A 19,561-nucleotide genomic window follows, 5' to 3' on the forward strand; every position below is an offset into this window, starting at 1 on the left:
GTTAATTTCTATTTTTTTATGGAACTACAAAACTTTCATAATAATAAGGCAATTAAGAAAGACCAAGACTTGCCCTCATTTCTGGGCTCCCTTGGTAGTTGTGGCTTCTGAGCCCAAACTTCCCCTTAAATGAGGAAGGTGCCAAAGTGTGAGGTACACGACTCCAGTTGGGTTGACTGCTTGGCGCACTTTTGGAACCTGGAAATAAAAAGGCACTCACTTGGGGGGGACAATGATGATTTGGGGCTGGGTCCACACTCAGTAGTAGAAACCACTACTACAGCAGTGCTGGGCAGTGAGATGGACCAGTCAAACTGGCAGCTTCGTTAGGCAGACAAGGAATATTGATGATGAAGACTATTATAGACTAAGAATCTGACCACTCCCTAGATTTCATGAGTCTTGTACAAGTCTAGAGAGGGGAAGGAAGCCCTGAAACTTGACTAGATTTTTTGCTAACCTTTCTGATAGGGACCTTGGTTTAATTTTCTATAGAAAAGTAAGGAAACATTTCTTGTACCTCAATGTTGTAGGACAGACCAGAACTTTCTAATTGGCCTTAACAGTATGTCATTGATTATTCTGTCTTCATTTTTCTTCATCTGTGCCTGGCTGTCTCTATAAGAGGGCTTCCCAGATAGCTCAGCTGGTAAAGAATCTGCCAGCAATACAGGAGACCCTGGTTTGATTTCTGGGTCAGGAAGTTCCACTGGAGAAGGGATCGGCTACCCACTCCAGTTTTCTTGGGCTCCCCTGGCGGCTCAGATGGTAAAAAATCCACCTGCAATGTGGGAGACCTGGGTTTGATCCCTGGCTTGGGAAAATCCCCTGGAGGAGGGTATGGCAACCCACTCCAGTATTCTTGCCTGGAGAATCCCCATGGACAGAGGAGCCTGGTGGGCTACAGTCCATGCGGTCATAAAGAGTCGGATACCACTGAGCGACTAAGCACATATTATCTCTATAAGAAGGCTCTCAGCTTCCTGGAGGCTAGTACCTTACCTTGTTATAATTACAGCTTCATCACAGATCATCGAATCCTCACACTGCCCACCACACTTCTTTCTACTGAGCAGGTCTCATCTAAGCGTTTGTTTGCTCATTTCTCCCCTGAATATCCCAGACATGCTGATGACAACTTACAGGTCCTGAGGATGCGCCTTTTCTCTGAGCTGTGTCTACATGCTCTAGGCCAGGGGTATTTTTACCCCTGCAGTTTTGGGCAATGCTGTTCCCCTGTTCTTTATCGCAGCACCCCTTCTCACTGGCGAAGTTCAGTGTTCAGTATGAATTCAAGCTCTAAGGCAAGTGGTTTTTTATGTGTTCACTGCATTTCCCACAATCTGTGCTCCTTCATTTGTGATTTTTGACACATGTCATTCCATCCGCATCTCTTTGGTTCCATTCCTCCCAAGAGGCAGCTCACTGGGGCCTCAAGTCATGTGAAGGTGCAGTGGAACTCAAATCTGAACCACACTTTGCAACTCAAAGTGAGAAGAGATGGCCAATCTGTGAAGTAGTACCAAAGTGATCAGACCGAACTCCCACCACTCTTGCTTAACTTAGGGAAGCTCAACTGCTTGGTAACAGATGTTACAGAGATGATCTATCAATCAGCTTTGACAATGGGTATTTATATTTGCATAAACAGTGTCAAGGACTGTTTAGAATATTTTCACTTGGTGGCCACTGGGTGTCCTCATTTACAAAGTAAATATGCCACATTTAGTGTGGGTCACCAGAGAGAATAAAAAGACACTAGTTTTCTCTTTGGCCTTTCGCATACCAGGAAATTTATTGCTGAACTCATAACCAGGTCACATTAATACTGTTTAAAAACCTTCAGGTCATACTGTTAAAGTTTATAATCAAAAGTAACTTCTGCAAATTCCAAACATGAATTTACAAGGCGGGGCTTCCTTAGTAGGGGGGACTGTGATCCAGCTAATAGAATGAACCCTTATTCATTTGAAAATTGGCATGGGATTTTGACTATCTGCCGAGAGAGTCAGGAGAGAGGAGTGGAGAAGGTCTTAATTTATTCTTGAAAGGAAAGAGAACACCAAATATCTCCATGGGATATTTGTTAAATTCTGCTTTTATCTCAAGTTTTCTGAAAACCAATTAAAAATAATAATGAGAAAGATAAAATATGCCCTTTGCTTGGGAAACCTGAAATAATGTGAAAAATAGTAAAATGAGCTGTGCCATATAATGGTTATCAATCATTTCCTATTTAGAGACAAAGAATTAAGTTATTCCTTGGTGAACTAGTTATCCCACGTGTAAAAGAAAGATACTTGTGCTTCACAAGGATGTTGTAGGACAAATAGAATAGGGTTCCTAAGAAGAGAAACAGTATACAAGATAGATTAAGGGCATCACTAATATTCTAATTGTGGTTGAGTCACAGTTGTGTGACTTGTTCCTGATGGCAGACAGGAGTCAAGGCCAGAGCTCACGCAGCAACAAATAAACTGTTTTGGCTACACCAAGGCACTGGGTGTGACATACTGCTGGGCTATCACTTCGTGCTCTCTAAAGTGATATTTGCATGCTAAGGATTGTCAATGCTTATATTACACACATCACTGATGAGATTATTCCCTTGTATGGCCAAAAGGATTTCTATCTCCCCACCTTGCAAATTCCCAAACTCGAGATTCAAAACTACTACTGACTAAAAGTACTTGCTTTCAACTAGCTGAACTTTCTCAAAAGCAAAATTAACGGGATTATTTTTTTCATGAGTGTATACTCCAGATTAATAATTATTCTCTGGCATGTCATTTCAGTATATAAATTAGCAATATGATTCTGTGCCATAACCAATTATTTATACAGATAATATCAGGGAAACCACGAAGATCCACGAGCTAGTCACTGCCTTGCAGAGATATTCTCTGGTCTAACTTGGCTTTGCTTAACAGCCTTTTCTGTTTTTAAAGGACCACTCAGCCATGCCTCTAGTACAACCATCTATAACTCTTAATCAACCGTTTAAATCCACAACAGGACACAACAGCCAGGTCACTTTCACCCTGAGTTTCTACTAAGGATCACCATGTATCCAAAGTATAAGGAGAAGTATCTCATTTCTTCTAATATCCTTTGATTTCTGTTCTCTGTAGCATTTTCTGGCCCTTTAATTAGTAGACTCGTTTCTGGACTACTGTAACCCTAACACGTATCTGCAGAGCCCTTCTGATTGTGTTCTACCCTAAGCCTTTCTCCTTTCAGTCTTCTCTGTCTGCTCCTTTAATTTCACTTTGAGCACTTCTCAAGGCTCAGCGACTGAGCACCACACAGCCCAGGTCTTATCTGATGTGCCGGCGCCTGGTGTGGTCTAAGACACACTGACGTTTTGTTCTTGAAGGACGGGACTGATGTTCTGAAACCTGGACTCCAACACAAAGGAGATCATTAGCCCACTTTGAGTGTCTCTCCTCTTTCCTCCTGCCAGGCCCCCTCCTACCCTCCAAATACTTCCTTAGTCTTGTGTGCTGGCAGCAGATGGCAACCATATTCTGAAGCTGAGTCTGTACGAAATCGTGCCATGGAGAACAGAGTGGCTTCAAAGTTAGCTTTCTATTCAAGTGGGATGGTGGAGGCTTTTGGAGGCATGAACTCATCTCTCATTCATATAATCCTCTCTGCATTCAGCCAGGAATTTGTTTTTTGACACATCTTTCTACGGTCCAGCCAGTGGAGGGAGGGTGGGCAGAGAGTTGGAGGGCCCTTTCAGCAGGAGAGCACCAGGATTCTATTCCAATGCCAACCGCTTGTTTCCCTGGGCCAGCTCTGTCTGCTGCAGATCACATTACGTCCTCCCCCCAAGAGAGGCTCGGGAGCATGGGTGCGGAGTGGCTTTCTCAAGAGCCGTATCTTTGCTAGACTGACACACGCTGTACTCCCTAGGCCAAGCTGAGACCTGGGAAAAGGGTGAGAGCAGGAGGAGGGTGCGGGGTTGCTGAAAGCTGTGCAGGATGGTACAGGAACGGGAAGTGGGAGTGGGAAAACCTTTCTTTTTTGTTGTTTCAAGGTTTGCTGGAGCTTTTGCCTAATCATCTGTTTGAGCATCTTGAAAATAAGTATCTATTTTCATGATATCCATCAAAAACAGGCACCAGATTATCCTACAAAGTCGACCTTAACCCTCCCATATTGCTACTCGAATCAAAACATGTAGCAAGCAGCCTACATGCAACAGAAAGTGGTTCTGTTTTCCCAGCATAAAAACCAGTGGGTATCTGTGATACACTTTGTTTTGTTGGTGTGCTGAAAGAAAACAATTAGGTGAAAAATCAGTAACTCCTTTTACAAACGGGAGAAATTCTCACAAACACACTCTCGCTTTTGCTCAGTTCTCCCTACCACATTCATGCATCCATTCATTTATTTGTTCAATAAAGATTTGCTGAGCTCCTACGACGACTAAGCACTTCTCTGCTAGGTGCTAAGAAATCAGCAGTGAACAAGATAGAATTTCTGCCCCAACAAATTCTTTTACCCAGACAAAGATTTAATAATTTAAATTCTAGAATGTTATTTGAGGACTAGGAATATTTAATTTGTCTTACCTAGTATTTCTTTCTCAAACATGTCTCTTGAAGGTCCACACTCCTTTAACCGCGAAGTTCTGTCCTGAAACTCTATTGTTATATTCATTCCTTTCTTGGATACAATGTTGAGAGTTCCGATTGCAACTGGTATCTTTTTTTTTTTTTTTTGGTAGAATTGCAACCCTGAGGATCCAGGACCATTATTTTGCAAGCTACACATGTATTTTCTCTGTAAATATTGTATCATCTAATTTGCATTTTTGGGTTCTGCTGATTAGCCATCAACATGTGATTTAAGGAATACAGCATATGAGATGTACAAATCATGACTCAGTAAGTTATTATTTTAAAACTCTGACTTGGGATTTATACTGACTTTCATACAATCTAGTTAAGCATTTGATCTGCAACTATTACTAAAAGCCTTATAGCTCAAGTTCCATACCCATGTGTCTCTGGAATTCTATACTCAGCAGCAAAAGGGCTCCACAGTTGAGAGAAGCAAATGCCTGAAGTTATCTCCACCCATTACCTCAAACTACGTAGGTACCATGGGACAGGAAAGGCTCACTGGGTACAATCAACCATCAGGTCTTACTGAATTTCTTAAGACTATGTTTTTTTTTTTTCCCCTCAACTGCTGAAAACTGCTTCACAACGGAGGAAGGTAAGTGAGCTGAGTGATTAAAAGCAATCCTCCTTGTCACTAAAACACATTTACACCTCTAACTTTACCTCTATTTTGATTTATTTCAAAATACTCTGAAGCCATCAGGCAGACCGTCTTTCAGAAAGATAATAGATGCATTTCTTTAGTTGTAAATGTGTCATTTCGGAAGGGGCCCTCTCCTCTTTCTGACGTGGCAGCACGGCAGTGTGCCCATTCTCAGAACTTGATGCTTTGGCCTCTTCGGGTAATAGGGCTGGGAGATGGACAGTGAAAAGATGCCTAAGCACAGTAGGGACAGCCATGGGTTCCACAATGCACTCTGATGACAGACTAGACACGCATCCACTCTCCATAATTTGAAAATATCTCACAGATTAGAATATACTTGAGGACAAGAAAGAACACAGTAGCTTAATACTACACTATAATGTAAATAGAGGCTAAACCTTTCCAAGTCCATAAAAAAAGATTCAGGAACTTTTTTTTTTTTTAAACTTTTCTGAGTCAGTTTCCTCATTTGTAAAATGGAGTGTTTTGTAAGAATGATATCATGTATTTGACACAAAGTAGTTGCTTAGTCGTATTAGTTCTCTTCCAATATTTAGAAAACACAAGAAAAACAGGGGAATAAAAGCAGGAAAAAAGATGATGGAGAGGCTTCCCTGTCTGCCCAGGCCTGAATCTCAGAAGGGACAAGGAGAGGGGCATGGCCTTTTCCTGAAGTGAAGAGTAGACCCCCCTACAAACACGGGGCTTCTGTCTCAGTCACTCTCAGCAGGAGGGAGGGATGGGAAACTTGCTACAAGCTTCACTTATGTTGCATCACTTTTAATCCATATTTATTTAATAATTTAAAACCCTTACACTATAAGCAAATGCTCAGATTCACTGAGCACTGTCTGTCTGGTCTGTTCTAGGGGCTTCCATATAGCACTCCCTCTAACCTTTATACTAACGCTGCAAGATAGACATGATTGCCATTCTCATCATGCACTTGAGGACACGGAAACATAGGGAGGTTAAGCAAAGGCATGTAAACTTCATGTATAGGCTGAAGTTCACAAGTAAAAGGGTAAACCAGCCAGACCATGGGGTGAGAGCAACACATGGTCAAACCCTTAGTCCATCATCAACATATTCAGGAAACAGCTTTCAAAGTCTTGTCAGCATACCTGCCTGTACCTGCGGGCACCCTGAGAACCCACATCGGACTTTCTCCTTTGAATCTTAGTTTCCTTTTAGGGGGCGGGTTTGAGGACACAGGTTCTGACTGGGGTTCGTCCTGGGGAAGTGCCTCTTGCTTTCTTTTAGTTCCCTGACACCAGTCTACGGAAAGTCACACACTGGTGTCCACGTTGGCATGCACCTGTGTGCCTGTCTTCTTAGGGAATTTATAGACTCTGAGAGGCAGGCGCAGTCATGGTGGAGTACCCGAGGCCTCCAGGTCAGAAACTCCTTCTCTGGAGGGAAATGCTGTGTGTGTGCTAAGTCACTTCAGTCGTGTCCGACTCTGTGTGACCTCCTGGACCTTAACCTGCCAGGCTCCTTTGTCCATGGGATTCTCCAGGCAAGAATACTGGAGTAGGTTGCCCATGCCCTCCTCCAGGGGATCTTCCTGATCCAGGGATCCAACCTTCATCTCCTGCATTGCAGGCAGATTCTTTACCATCTGAGCCACCAGGGAAGCCTGGAGAGAGAGGTTACCTTCTGCTTAAAGTGAAAGTCGCTCAGTCATGTCCAGCTCCTTGCTACCCCATGGACTATTCAGTCCACGGAATTCTCCAGGCCAGAATACTGGGGTGGATAGCCTTTCCCTTTTCCAGTGGATCTTCCCAACCCAGGGATCGAATTCATGTTTCCCACATTGCAGGCGGATTCTTTACCATCTGAGCCACAAGGGAAGTCCAAGAACAATGGACCCAGGAATTGAACCTGGGGTCTCCTGCATTGCAGGCGGATTCTTTACCAACAGAGCTATCAGGGAAGCCCTACCCTCTGTTTAAAGCCTCAGCCCATCGTCACTACTGGAGGACATCAAGGCTGCTGAGGAGTGCTTCTCGGCCTGTCAGCCCAGGTGTATGAGGCTGCTTCAATTACCCCTCTGGAACCTGAAGTCAGGAATAAAATGGAATAGGCTAGATTTAGGGATTTTTTTCCTTCAAATTAGAAAACAAAACAAAACAAAAACCCAGACCTGAGTGGAAAAACCTATGATATTTCCCTGAAATAAAAAAGATAGACTTCCTCTTCCATGGGGTTAAGTTCTCAGAGTTGAAGTTCAGAATTTGCAAGTGCATTTTCCATAACATGTGGGATTACACTCTGTAGCTCAAATTTATATACACTTTCCTTTCATTATCTCCTTTATATCCAAGTACCAGTTGAGATATGAGGCAAAGAGCAACAAGTGATTATACAGGCAAGGAAATGATTACAGCAGAAAACTGAATGGCAAAGTTAATTTAGTCACCATTTCTTGAAATTCTTTATGTGGTATTCTACGTGCCACACCAAGTTTTCTTAAAAATTATATCTGCCCTCATCGAAGACTGTGTGAGATTTTGGTGTTAAATTGATAACATGAACCTAGCTAAAACCACTGAGGATAAATGAGTCAGGGAGAATTCTTTTCTGGAGTTGCAGAGGAAAGGAAAACCTCCTCAAGGTCCATTTTGACGTCAACTATGAATTCATTGGTCTCTGTGAAATTATAAAAGCTCGTACCCAAAATTCCTCCATGTGGCTGTTTGTATAACTTCTAGTAGCGATAAAATAATTTTCTTAGTTTTACAGTAATAGCAGAGCAAAATAACATTTCATTTAGTTGTTTCCAGAGCACCACCCTGAAGTAGGAGGAATTGCAGATACTTTGTGTCCAGGGGACCGTGGCCTCGGGGAAGTCTTTAACCATCAAGGAGAACAATACAGACTAAGTAAACAAGTTAAACACGGTCCACAAATAGCGAACTTGACGGTGACTGTGACAATGAGAGAGTCTGTGAGAACAACACACAGGCTTGTTGTTAGTAACTACTTGAATTGGATCTATCGTGAAAGACAGCCATAGAATGTGGCATTTTAAAAATGGATTATGATTTGAAATAACTTATTTTAAAATTTTTTAGAAAATTGAAAGGCTCAAAGTATATAATACCTGTCCTCTATCTAATGCTCAGAGATTACTGAGGGTTAGTGAATATTTGTGAAGTCATCCAAAGAGGATGTAACAATTCTTGCAAAACATTAGTTCTTATTAGCTACAGGGAAGAGAAAGAATTAGAGAAAGAATTAATGTAATAAAATTACTGATTCTTTGGGCTTGGGTAGTGATTTCAAATTTCCTTTACATATATTTATCATCCCAATTGCCCTGTAAAATGAGAGATCTAATTCTCTCACCTTGCCTATTTAATTGCAGAGTCTCCCTTAACACTGGTTTTTATTTTTCAGTCTATAAATGGGCTTGGGGCTGCTGTATCATAAAAATATTCATACGCTGCTTTTGCATTACCTGCTCATTATTTCTTTTTAAAGTATTAAGCTTTTTTTTAAAAAAAAAAAAAGGTTCATAATTTTTGCTTTCCTATTCAATTCTGTTTGCTTCTGAACCCTTTCGTGTGGTGTTTTTGTGACACATCTGACTTTTCTCTCGGCAGCCTCCAGGAAGCTACCCATCCTCCTTGTCAGAGCACCCAGCACCGCTGACCCTTCCTTAACCTGGTGGTCTCTCTCAATTGTCCTGCTTTTCAAATTTCCCTTACATATATTTTTGTATATATGCTATGTCTTAGACCATCTTTTCTTTCCCTCCATTGAGGGGTCACCGTTTTCTTTCTCTTTCTTATCATGCAATGTATAAATATTTCTCAAGGTTCTATTTTCGTCTTCTTTCTTCCTTTGAACTAAATCTTTTTCGAATCTACTTCACAGTCACGACTTAAAGTATGGCCCTTTCGGTCAAAGCATTTGCTCCTCCTAAAGTCAAAGCCCTCCTGCTCTACTCAGAACCCTCTTTAGAGCTCAGTGTTAGTTGTCTCCACGGGGTCCACCCCTGATATCGCATACTCAGGGAAAGTGAAAATGTTAGTTGCTCCTTCGTGTCTGACTCGGTGTGACCCCATACACTGTAGCTCGCCAGATTCCTCTCTCCACGGGATTCTCCAAGCAAGAATACTGGAGTGGGTAGCTATTCCCTTCTACAGGGAATCTTCCTGACTGAGGGATTGAATCCGGGTCTTCTGCATTGCAGAAAGATTCTTCACCATCTGAGCCACCAGGGACATCTCATACTCAGCACTGTATAAAATTGACTTGTATTCTGTCCTCTAGTTACTTCCTTTTCATCTTCTCTCTTTGATTTCTTGGCACTGTCTTTGACGATTTCTCCTCTCTTATCTAGCACTCTTGTTAGCTCCTGGAGCTGCCCACCTTCACCCATAAAGTCTGTTGAGTCTAGATCCTCCCCATGCCCCTTTCACCAGCCCCCTCAGGTAAGCAATACTCTGAACTACTGACAAAGCTTCCTGGACTCGGTCTTCTCTCTAGTCACCTTCTTCCATGTACAAGCATGTTCCACATCCCTGCTGCTAGATTCAGTTCAGTCGCTCAGTCATGACCGACTCTTTGCGACCCCATGAATCACAGCACGCCAGGCCTCCCTGTCCATCACCAACTCCCGGAGTTCACTCAAACTCATGTCCATCGAGTTGGTGATGCCATCCAGCCATCTCATTCTCAGTCGTCCCTGTTTCCTCCCACCCCCAATCCCTCCCAGCATCAGAGTCTTTTCCAGTGAGTCAACTCGTCACATGAGGTGGCCAAAGTATTGGAGTTTCAGCTTTAGCATCAGTCCTTCCAATGAACACCTAGGATTGATCTCCTCTAGAATGGACTCGTTGGATCTAGATTAGATTTTCCCAAAGCAAAGTCCAGAGCATGGCAACCCCTACCTTAAACCCCGCCACAGCTTTGCCCCAGAATGCAAACACCTTATACCTTTTCCTAATGCCTCACCACCAATAAATAAAATTCTGTTCATCCTTCAAGGGAGCTCAAATGGAACCTTTCCTGATAAATTAAACTGGATGCTAATGTTAACTGGATTATAATATATTTTGTGAACTTTCTAACTTCTAAGATAATGGTGATTTGAGGGTATGGACTAAGAATTCTTGGTGGCAGGGTCTGTTTGTCTCTACCTTTCTGCCCCTGCAGAACTCATTGTAGTGCCAGACACCTAAGATGTACTCTATACATGGTTGCCAAGCCAGTGAATCGATGCTCTGGTGCACCCAGGTATATAGGGACGTAGCTTTAACCACCCTGCAGGACAGCTGGGGTGAATATGTCTAAACTTTTCCATGAGACTCTAAGTCTCTGAGCAAAGGGCTCCAGTTTATATTAAAAACTATCCTGTCTGATGCTAGGCTTGGTCCTCTACATTGAAAGCATTCAGTAAATTGATGGATGAATAGTCCTGACTCCTTCTGATTCAGAAAATGTAAGTCCTCTTATTCGCAGATTAAGAGGCAACACAGTATGGTGAGGATGGAAGGAGTACGATTATATCTTTGGCTCTGCTACTCACTGTACTGAGAATCTTCTGGTATGACCCTTGTTCTCTTTGGGCCTCAGTTTCCCCATGTGTATAGTAATAGGTTTAGACCAGCTTAACTTTACTCTCAATGCTGATACAAAGTTCTAACTGCAGTATGTTCCTTAGAGAGAACAAAAGATGTAGGAGCCGAAGAAAACCAAAAAAGCACCTGTGCTTATTCAGCCCATGTAGTAATGAGAAGTTTTACTACGGTACCTGGTATGATGTGATTGGTGGAAGGATCTGACTTGAAATTACCTTAAAGCAAGGAATTCCTAGACTCCTCATGCATGCTCTCAGGTGATCACATATCTGTCTCTGAAGACAGTACTACATTTTTTTTAAGTCAGAATGTGAGAAGCCCTGACAGATATGAAGGAACACTCATTTTATATAATGAAATTTGCCACGAGTAGAGGAAGCACATATGAAAGTGTCACCAGCGGCTGCAGATAAAAATTAAAGATGTGCTCCAGCAAGATAAGAGATGGCAAAATGAAGAATGGAACCCTGAAGATCAGCAATCAGCCTTGACAATTACACATGGACAATCACAAGCACATTCACGCAGTATCTGGCAGAGTGAAAGGCATGGTGTGACTCAGAGCAATGGGCCACAGGACCAGATTTGCCAAGGGACTGATTGCTAGAGTCTGGAGGGACCAAGAGTCAGTGACTGAGTTCCAGCATGGCACTTCTAGATGACTCTGTGACTCCTGGAATGAACCTCTTAATATGAAAAGCTATTTTGAACCATTTCATCAATAAATTATCTCTAGATGCTGCCTAATATTTGCCCACATCTACTGATCTCGTGCAAAGAAAGGCACTTTTACCCATTAGAAAATAAGTGGTGTCTTGCTTTCTTATTTATCTGGAAAGCAAATGTCTCCAAAGGAACATGCAGTTCAGCCCAGCTGACTTTTAATGACAGGCAATGTGACTCAAATACAGGCTGTCCTGTGAGTTTATATTAAAATGAGGCAAACTGTAAGAAAGTCTGAGTCTGGTAACTGAACTGCTCTGTTTGCTGAGAACACCACGCTCTTTCTGTGCCTCTGTGGTTTTGCTTCTGTCCCTTCTGGCTGTAAGGCCATTCACCCCCTCCGCTGCTTTACATACACCTACTCCTTCCTGATCCAGGTCCAATGTCACCTTTCTTGAGAAGCCCTTCCCACTGCTTCAGGAGCCTGGGAGCTTTTTGTGCATCGTCAGACACTTGCATATTGTAATTGTCTGTCCCCTTTACAGGTTTAAAAGTTGGTGAAAGTGTGTGGGAACACCACGAGTTCCTAAAATTTGGGGACAGTATTTTGTTTGTATCTCCAGCCCTGGTCCCTAGCTGAGGTCTAGGCGCAGACGCAGGGGTTTGACAGCATTTAATGTGTGACTGAACGGGAGAAGGCAGGAGTGAAGGAGATAGGAGTGACTTCCAGAAGTTGCCTGGCCATGGAAGAGATCCAGTTACATTAGCATTGTAGGGAAAGGATAATTTTTATTAAAAAGAGGGATAATTTTATAAAAAGTAGATTATGACATGAAACTCCAAGATATATGAATATAAAAATAAATGTGTCCCCAGATATACTATGTGGAAACTCTAGGAAATTAGAGCAAATAAAAAATTAACTGGCCTTCTAATGTATAAGTGTGGGATCAAGAACTGAAACCTCTAAATAAGAGGGTATCATAGGTAATAAAAATAATTCCAAAGAAATTATGTGTCAATTAACTCAGAGAAGGAAAGAAGGGAAAGGCTCTCTTTAAAGAAATGAACCCACACATATTAAGTAAAAGGTTTACTTTGTTAATGAAATAGCAGGAAAAACAAGTTTAAACTGTTAGTGATGGAAAGGTAAATATATAATTCTTTATAGGAAGTAGAATAAAGAGAAATGTGAGACACTCTGGGGATAATGAGAGCATTTAGTTACATCAAAGATGCTCTATTTACTGTTTAACTGATACGGAATCTTATTAGAAAATTAATAGAAAGCCATAAGATAATAACGATCTGTAGTGACTTATTTCATTGCATTTTGGCTCTATTTCTTCTGCAAATTAGTGTGACCCCACAATGTTTTCAGGATTGTCCAACTTGTCCTAAATTCCATAAATAAACTCTTTCAGAGGATGCTGTTTTTTGCCATGTCTCTATTACGGTTCTTCACAGATGGACCATTTTTGTCCTTCCAAAGTCTAAGAATAACTCTTTCAGTTATCAAGACATACCAAAATCCAGTTCAGCTGCTCCTGTGGGATTCCAGTTAGTTTAGACACATCTGCTGAGATACACGCATTTGAATCCAAATGAAGCTTTTGTTTGATGATACATTTTGAACATTTAAGAAGGTTTTTTGGGGGCCAAAATGTTTTTCATTTTTTGGCACTCCAAACAGAGATCTTCAGTTATAAACACTGCCTTCTGAGCACCTCCAGCAGAAATCCAATCTTTTCATGCGAACAGGTGCCTCAGGAAGTTTTTGGAATGCTTTAAACTGAATCAGCTTTCTGATTGGAAACTTTCTGAACACGCAGTCAAATTTGCCAAAGAGACCTTCAAACTTGCATGAGTAGTTTTCACTCATCCAGACATACATTCACACGTACAGACAGCCCAAGTGAAAGCAAGTCAGAGCTCTGTACAACTGAAGTCTTTCTCTTAAAGGTTAAATACGACACACAACCAAACTAAACAAAAGGAATAAATACATGACAGGAGGGATAATGAATCAGCAGCAAGAACCTGTGTCCAACTTCTCCATAAGCGTGTTCCCCTAAAATTTACTTTACCTGAGAGTTTAGATGACACATCCCTTCAGTAAAAATCCACCCCAGTTTCAAATAATGCTCCAAGCATTTGTGTTCTTCAACACTGTGGCTGGGGGGATGGCTACTAATTCTTTTCACTAACAAATCTGTTCAAACAGTTCTCTTTGAAACACTTCCTTCTCTAACACAAATAGGTCAACCAGATTCAAATCTGAAGAATGAAAAACTACTCTCTAAATCAAGGGTTCTTTGGAAAAACTTCTATTTTACCTGAGTCCCTACAACTTTTCTTTTCCAGTTTGAATATAGACTGAAAAGCCGTTACAGAGTAAGACAACTTTTGAAGCCTTACGCCTGGACAGTTATTACAGAGTAAAATCACTTCCCCACTGGGCATGCCCGGAATTCAGGGGAAATCTGCTTTCAAGTTTGTCTGATGGCCCTGGACCAGATGCTCCAAGGTGGCCAGAAACCTTTGTCTACACCCACTTAGCAGATTTCTGGCTCTTTATCAGGAACTAAGAGGTTTATTTGCAGAAATGAATCATTTCCTTCAAAATATCCTTTACCCTATTTACATGCTTGCATATTCCTTCCATTTTGTTTTCCCCCTACAGCTTTACTAAGGGAATTAATTATCTAGAAGAACAGGAACATACAGTAAGTACATCTGAGATACAGGATGACACACAGTATGTCATCTATTAGGCCTGGCTAAGACCAGCAGCTGATGCTAAATGGGAAGGAACATGCACCAAATGTTTTTTAATCACAAACTTAGTAATTAATTGCTCTTTAAAATACATTTTATGCTTCTTTCTGTCTGTGTACATGAAATGCACATTTACTACATGCCAAAAATTACAACATTATGGTTTAAATGTGACTGGCACGGAAGTCCGGAAATCAGAGTTAATGTTCCCACAGCAACTTTAATTCTGTCCGTGTGCACATGTAGAGCTCTAATCGTCTTCCGTTCCAGGATAATACATATAGATGGTTTGGGAAGGGAAGCTCAAGACCCATATCCTCAACTGTAGTTACCGGAAAAAAACAAAGGATAAAAGCTGTGCTCCTTTCCACCTACGTGGATAAAAAACAATGTCCCCGCGCCCGGTGTTGTGTAATCCGGGAACGAAAGAATCCGCTGTGATGTCGGCACTCAAGGGGACAGTTTCTGTTGCTGTGGGAACCTGAACTTTGCATTTCCTGACTTTGGGGTAATTAAAATGTCAGCCTTAATGTGGCATTAATGGAGTTTGCCATAAAGAAATCCTCTTTGTTTTGCTCTCGTAAAAAATTGCTTAAAAGTTCATAATGAACCAAGTGGACTAAAATCTTCAGTCTGGGGGACTGACGCAAAGGTTTGGGAGGGGGAAGGCCAAGTGAGGTGGACAGCCTGAGAGAGCAAAGGAAGAGACCACCCGCCTCCTCCCTCGACAGCGCTCAGCCCCTTAAGATTCATGCTACCTCCAGAGCTAAAGTTAAACCCGCCCACACAACAGTTTGGTAATGTGTAAAGGTTAAATTAAAAATAAATAAAAACTGTTAATGCATAAGTGCATCTTGGCAAGGACACAAAAAATGAGACAATCCGATGAGGCCAGTGCAAGACATGAGAAGGTAAGTAACCACAGATGTCAGCTTCCAACAAAACAAGGACATCAAACTAAGTCCTTCCAAAGTAGGGAGGCGGCCAAAGCGGGTGGGGGAAATCCACTCGGGAGCCTTATCTGGAGGAAGACAAAATGGAAGTGTCTGTCACATGTACATGACTGAGATGTGCTAGGCTTGACAGCTGTCAAGAAAGGTTTTCCTGGGAAGAGGTCCGACTGCTCTCCTGCCTTGGTTTAGTCTACTTCGAGGTTTAAATGGAGTGTTTAAATGGAGAGCCTGGCTTCACCCATCCTCAGCCTGTGCAGTGGAAACTGTTCTGGCAGACACCTAGGGGTTCGATATCCTTTGCATTCCGAAGCTCATCTTAACGGCTCCCATTACCATCATTTGTTTACCAGGAGATTATTAGAAGTGGTGAGGAGGTGACACGCTAAGGGGTGGTGGGGGAATATTTCTAGAAGGTGATCATAGTGGGCACACTGGAAAGCTGCACATGTTTCAGTAGTAATATTAACCTCATCACTTCACCAAGGAAAGCATTTCTCAGCCATATTCCCTCTTGCTTTAACTTTTACTGGAATCTTTTGCTGGATTTGAAGTGGCTCAGCAGGTTAAATAGCCATCTGAGAATTTCAGAGGTCACACTTGTCCTTTTTGTTCCAAAATATGGGCTCCTTTAGAGGTAACAACGCCATGGGTTGCCCACCCTGACCAGTTCATACGCAGAACTGACTTTGCATTCATGGGGATGCTTATCCATCGTGTTCTATAACCTCGTCACCGATACGAGTAGTTGCACATTTTCAAGAAACCTGTTTCAAGCCAGGAATCCAATCTCCAGGCTCAGAACAGAGAATTCTGGTTGCTCACAGTGACAGCAAATCCACAAACATCCCTCTCTCTCCTCCCCCTAATTATCAAGCATTCATCTATATGGGTATCAATTTTCTCAGTTTTCTCATCTGTAAATTGGGAAGAATTATAATGACTGACAGAAAATGGTCATTAAGCAATGCCTAAGAATAATTTTGCTAAACACATGACAAATAAAAAGGTGCTATAAAAATTCAGGCACTTGCAAACACTCAGAACACCACATACTGGTGGAATGTTTCTGAAGTTAAAGATACTAACAAGTCAAGGGCACTATTTTTAAATGCCCCAAATCTGTTAGTTCTAAATAGAAACTGAATATTTTACCTTAAAGAAATTAGGCTTTTAAATTAATCTATGGTAAGAATGACATTTGAAAGTAAGAAAAAAAAATTCTCTTGAATGCAAGAAGAGCATCCAAAAATTTTAACAGCTTAAAATAAATCTCTTTCCTGTCTTCTCTCAAGCAATCTCCAAATGGACAGATTTCTGTGAATCTTTCCTCAAAACAATTTTCTTCTAAGTGTAGGCTCAAATCAGGACAAACTACAATCCAAATATATTTGGAGAAAAGTATAATCAATCTAAACAACAGGTTGGAGCAGAAAAGACCTACACATCTTAATGGCAAAATCAGAATGACTTTCTGAACAGCTGGAGATTAGGTTTCTCCTCCCTATTTGTTCCCCTTCCAACGGCATTCAGGCCTAACAGAGCTCAGATCCACTAGCTTTCTCAGGGTCACCAAGGGGCTGCTCCTTGTACATATTTCATGTTAATGCCACGGGCTGGCCAAAGGATGCTTATGGTAAAGTATAATCAACAGCCCAGTGCTGTTTCTTTCTATTCGGCAAAACATTCATTTGGCTGTAACGGGATTTCTGGGCTAAGGCCATTCTATGTAATCTTCCCCATAAGCTGTGGCAGAAAGCCAGACATTGGAGGTCTGCATGCAGGAGCTCCAGGCCCTTCTCCACAGGAACAGGCTACCTTCCTGGTAGGTAGGGACAGTGCGCACATGTCTATGGGCACCGTGCCATGCTATTTTCCAATTCTTCCTGTAATTACTATTAGGCTGGAGACTGCCAGGCAAGAAGGCCAAGAATGTTACTATTTTGACGGTCCACAGAACACAGTCCCCACTTCTGACCCCCAAGTTTCTCTATGGAATCAGCAGCTTGGTATACAATACACACAGGTCGCAGAGACTTGGCTCTTGTTATTTCTCGTTTCGTTTTCTTGAGACAGCTGAAGTGTGGTCTCAGTTCAGTCATGGGCTAGAACAAGGTGGGGTCCCTTTATCTAGAGGCTATTATGAGGAAGAAAGTACAGAATGGAATGTCCCAGCCTCATTCACCTCTCGCCCTTTCTGCGAAGTTTTATGTTTGCTTTGTCAGAAAAATAACAATAGGAGATTTAGAATCTCATTTCCTAATTAATAATTTTTGCTTTGTGGACAGGATAAATGGAGTTCTTTTTTTGAAAAGAAAACTTTCTCGGTCTTAGCTTAATCCAAAGAAGAAGACTCCAGCTTTCTGCCTGACATCATTTTGGAGGTCAGTTCTGAATAGCTGTTGGAATAAAAGGAATATTCTTTTCCAATGGACTCCAAGTTATCCTACTCCCTTCCATCGTCAACATACGTGTTGCTTTCTCTCTGAAGTACTGAATTATGTTTCAGAAAGAGAAAATATCTTCTAAACGTGATTTATCAACTTTCTTAAAATAGAATTTGAAGAAGTGACTCTCAGATTAGTGGGAAGACAGCAAAAATAAACAGCAATGGAGTGATTTCAATAGCGACAATCTCATTAAGCTGCCCATTTCCAAATTTAGCCCGTAGGCAGTTTTTTTAATTAAAAAATATTTTTAACCTGAATCCTTATTGGCTACGTGAAGTCTGGGTGGCTTCTGAATTCTTGGAAGCCATTCTCTTTTCTTCTGTAAATTTATGCTGTCCTTTAACCACTTCAAAATAAATTAAAAACTGGAAAGAGAAATTCAGCCAAGCTACAATAACTAATGCAAAGCTGACTTGTGTTATGTAATTTCAAAATGGAAGTTTCCTTTTGAGGTCCATATTTGGTTGTTGAATTTCATCATGATGGAAGTACCATTATTCAGATCATGGGGACAAAAGAATAATTAGAAAATAGCAACACGGCTTCTGTTTTTGAGTTAATGTTATGAAAGAGAATGCGGTTTGTGGAATTAATCCGCCTTTTGAGGCCAAATGGCTGGTCACCTGGTTTTAAAACACACTCTAGCTTTGAAAATATAGATGTTAGCTGACTCAAAATGGTGGCAAGTTACTTTTGGCTACTTTGGAAGACCAAATGGAAACAGCTTGCTCTGAATGCAGAAAAACCCGAACCCGGGGGGAGAAGCCTGCTGCAAGTACCGTGGAGACACCATCACCTCCGTGGTGTAAGTGGTGTACTCACAGTCAGATGACCCGGTATGAGCGTGCGAGTTTGTCAGTGAATGTGTTGAGTGGATGAGGGCTGGGCCTGGAGACAAAACAGCTTCAAAGTTCAGGCAGGGAAGGCCCGGCTTGGCGCTGGATCCACCCGGCTGAGTAATCTCATTCTCCTCAGATGCCTTCTGGTTTTCAGCTGTCTTGGGTTTCTTCCTGAAAATAAACAAAGGGCCCTTTGAAGGAACTGACTGCATATTTGGGAAAAGGCATTTTTAGAATCTGTTAAAGATAACTTGATTTTTTTTTTTTCTGAGGGGGGATGGGAAGGAGTCCAGTATGTCCCTTGTTTTAAAACAAGCTGATTCTTGTGTTTTTTTTTTTTTTTCCCTCCAGTAATGGCCTAACTGGGAACACATGAAAGCATATGGGCCAAGCAAACAGCACCACATTTGGACTCTGTTGGCTGCATAAAAAGACCCTGTCCCAGAACTTTAGACAGCTTGAGCTACGTATGGCTGACATTATCCAAGAAAGCATCCTTTCTTCCCCCCGTAAGAGTTTTAACATGGTCTGGAAAAATACTAGTGGAGGCTTTACCGTTCTAGCATTTGTCAGGAAGCTTAGAGACAGGACCCGTGGAGTAACGGGAGGAGCACTGGACTGGGAGTCAGGAGACTTGAGCTATGGTACTAGCTGTGCCTCTAACTTGCTGTGTGGCACTTGGACACCTCACTTCACCTCTCTGGGCTTCAGTTTCCTCATCTGTAAAATAAAGGGCTTGGATTAGGAGGCCTTAAAGTTTCCTTCTGGTTTTCAGTTTCTATTGATGGAACACATTACGGAACAGTCAACTTTCTTGCTATTATTAGATTTTGTTTTAGAGCAACACATAATTTCAAATCACAATCTAAACTTGCAGGCTGTAACAATGAGAGGGGTAGTGGTGAAAAACTTTGTTAGAGCAGCAAATGAAAAGTGAAAAGAGCTTAGACTCCAGCAGGTAAAGAAGGAAGATGTCACATAGAGATCCTCTATTCCAACTCTTTACTCAT

The 19,561-nt window shown here is 41.7% G+C and overlaps 1 protein-coding gene across 28 annotated transcripts in view; it reads right to left on the reverse strand.

Moving 5' to 3' along the window:
* ZBTB20 (zinc finger and BTB domain containing 20) overlaps positions 1 to 19,561 on the reverse strand; it is an 891,891-nt gene that overhangs the window by 47,413 nt on the left and 824,917 nt on the right. For 21 of the 28 annotated variants that reach the window (XM_055429282.2, XM_055429604.2, XM_088837148.1 and 18 more), the window contains 2 exons: positions 19,107 to 19,271; positions 18,535 to 18,722 (listed from right to left, as the gene is read on the reverse strand). In XM_055429282.2, the coding sequence (XP_055285257.2) occupies positions 18,535 to 18,722; positions 19,107 to 19,117 (199 nt within the window). In that variant the 5' untranslated portion in view covers positions 19,118 to 19,271. The remainder of the gene's footprint in view (positions 1 to 18,534; positions 18,723 to 19,106; positions 19,272 to 19,561) is intronic. The other 7 variants (XM_055430885.2, XM_055431294.2, XM_055430955.2 and 4 more) reach the window with 1 other exon arrangement.

The sequence above is a fragment of the Moschus berezovskii genome, chromosome 1 (assembly GCF_049115385.1).
Source record: "Moschus berezovskii isolate FMDL1 chromosome 1, NW_MosBer_1.0, whole genome shotgun sequence".
Lineage (NCBI taxonomy): Eukaryota > Metazoa > Chordata > Mammalia > Artiodactyla > Moschidae > Moschus > Moschus berezovskii.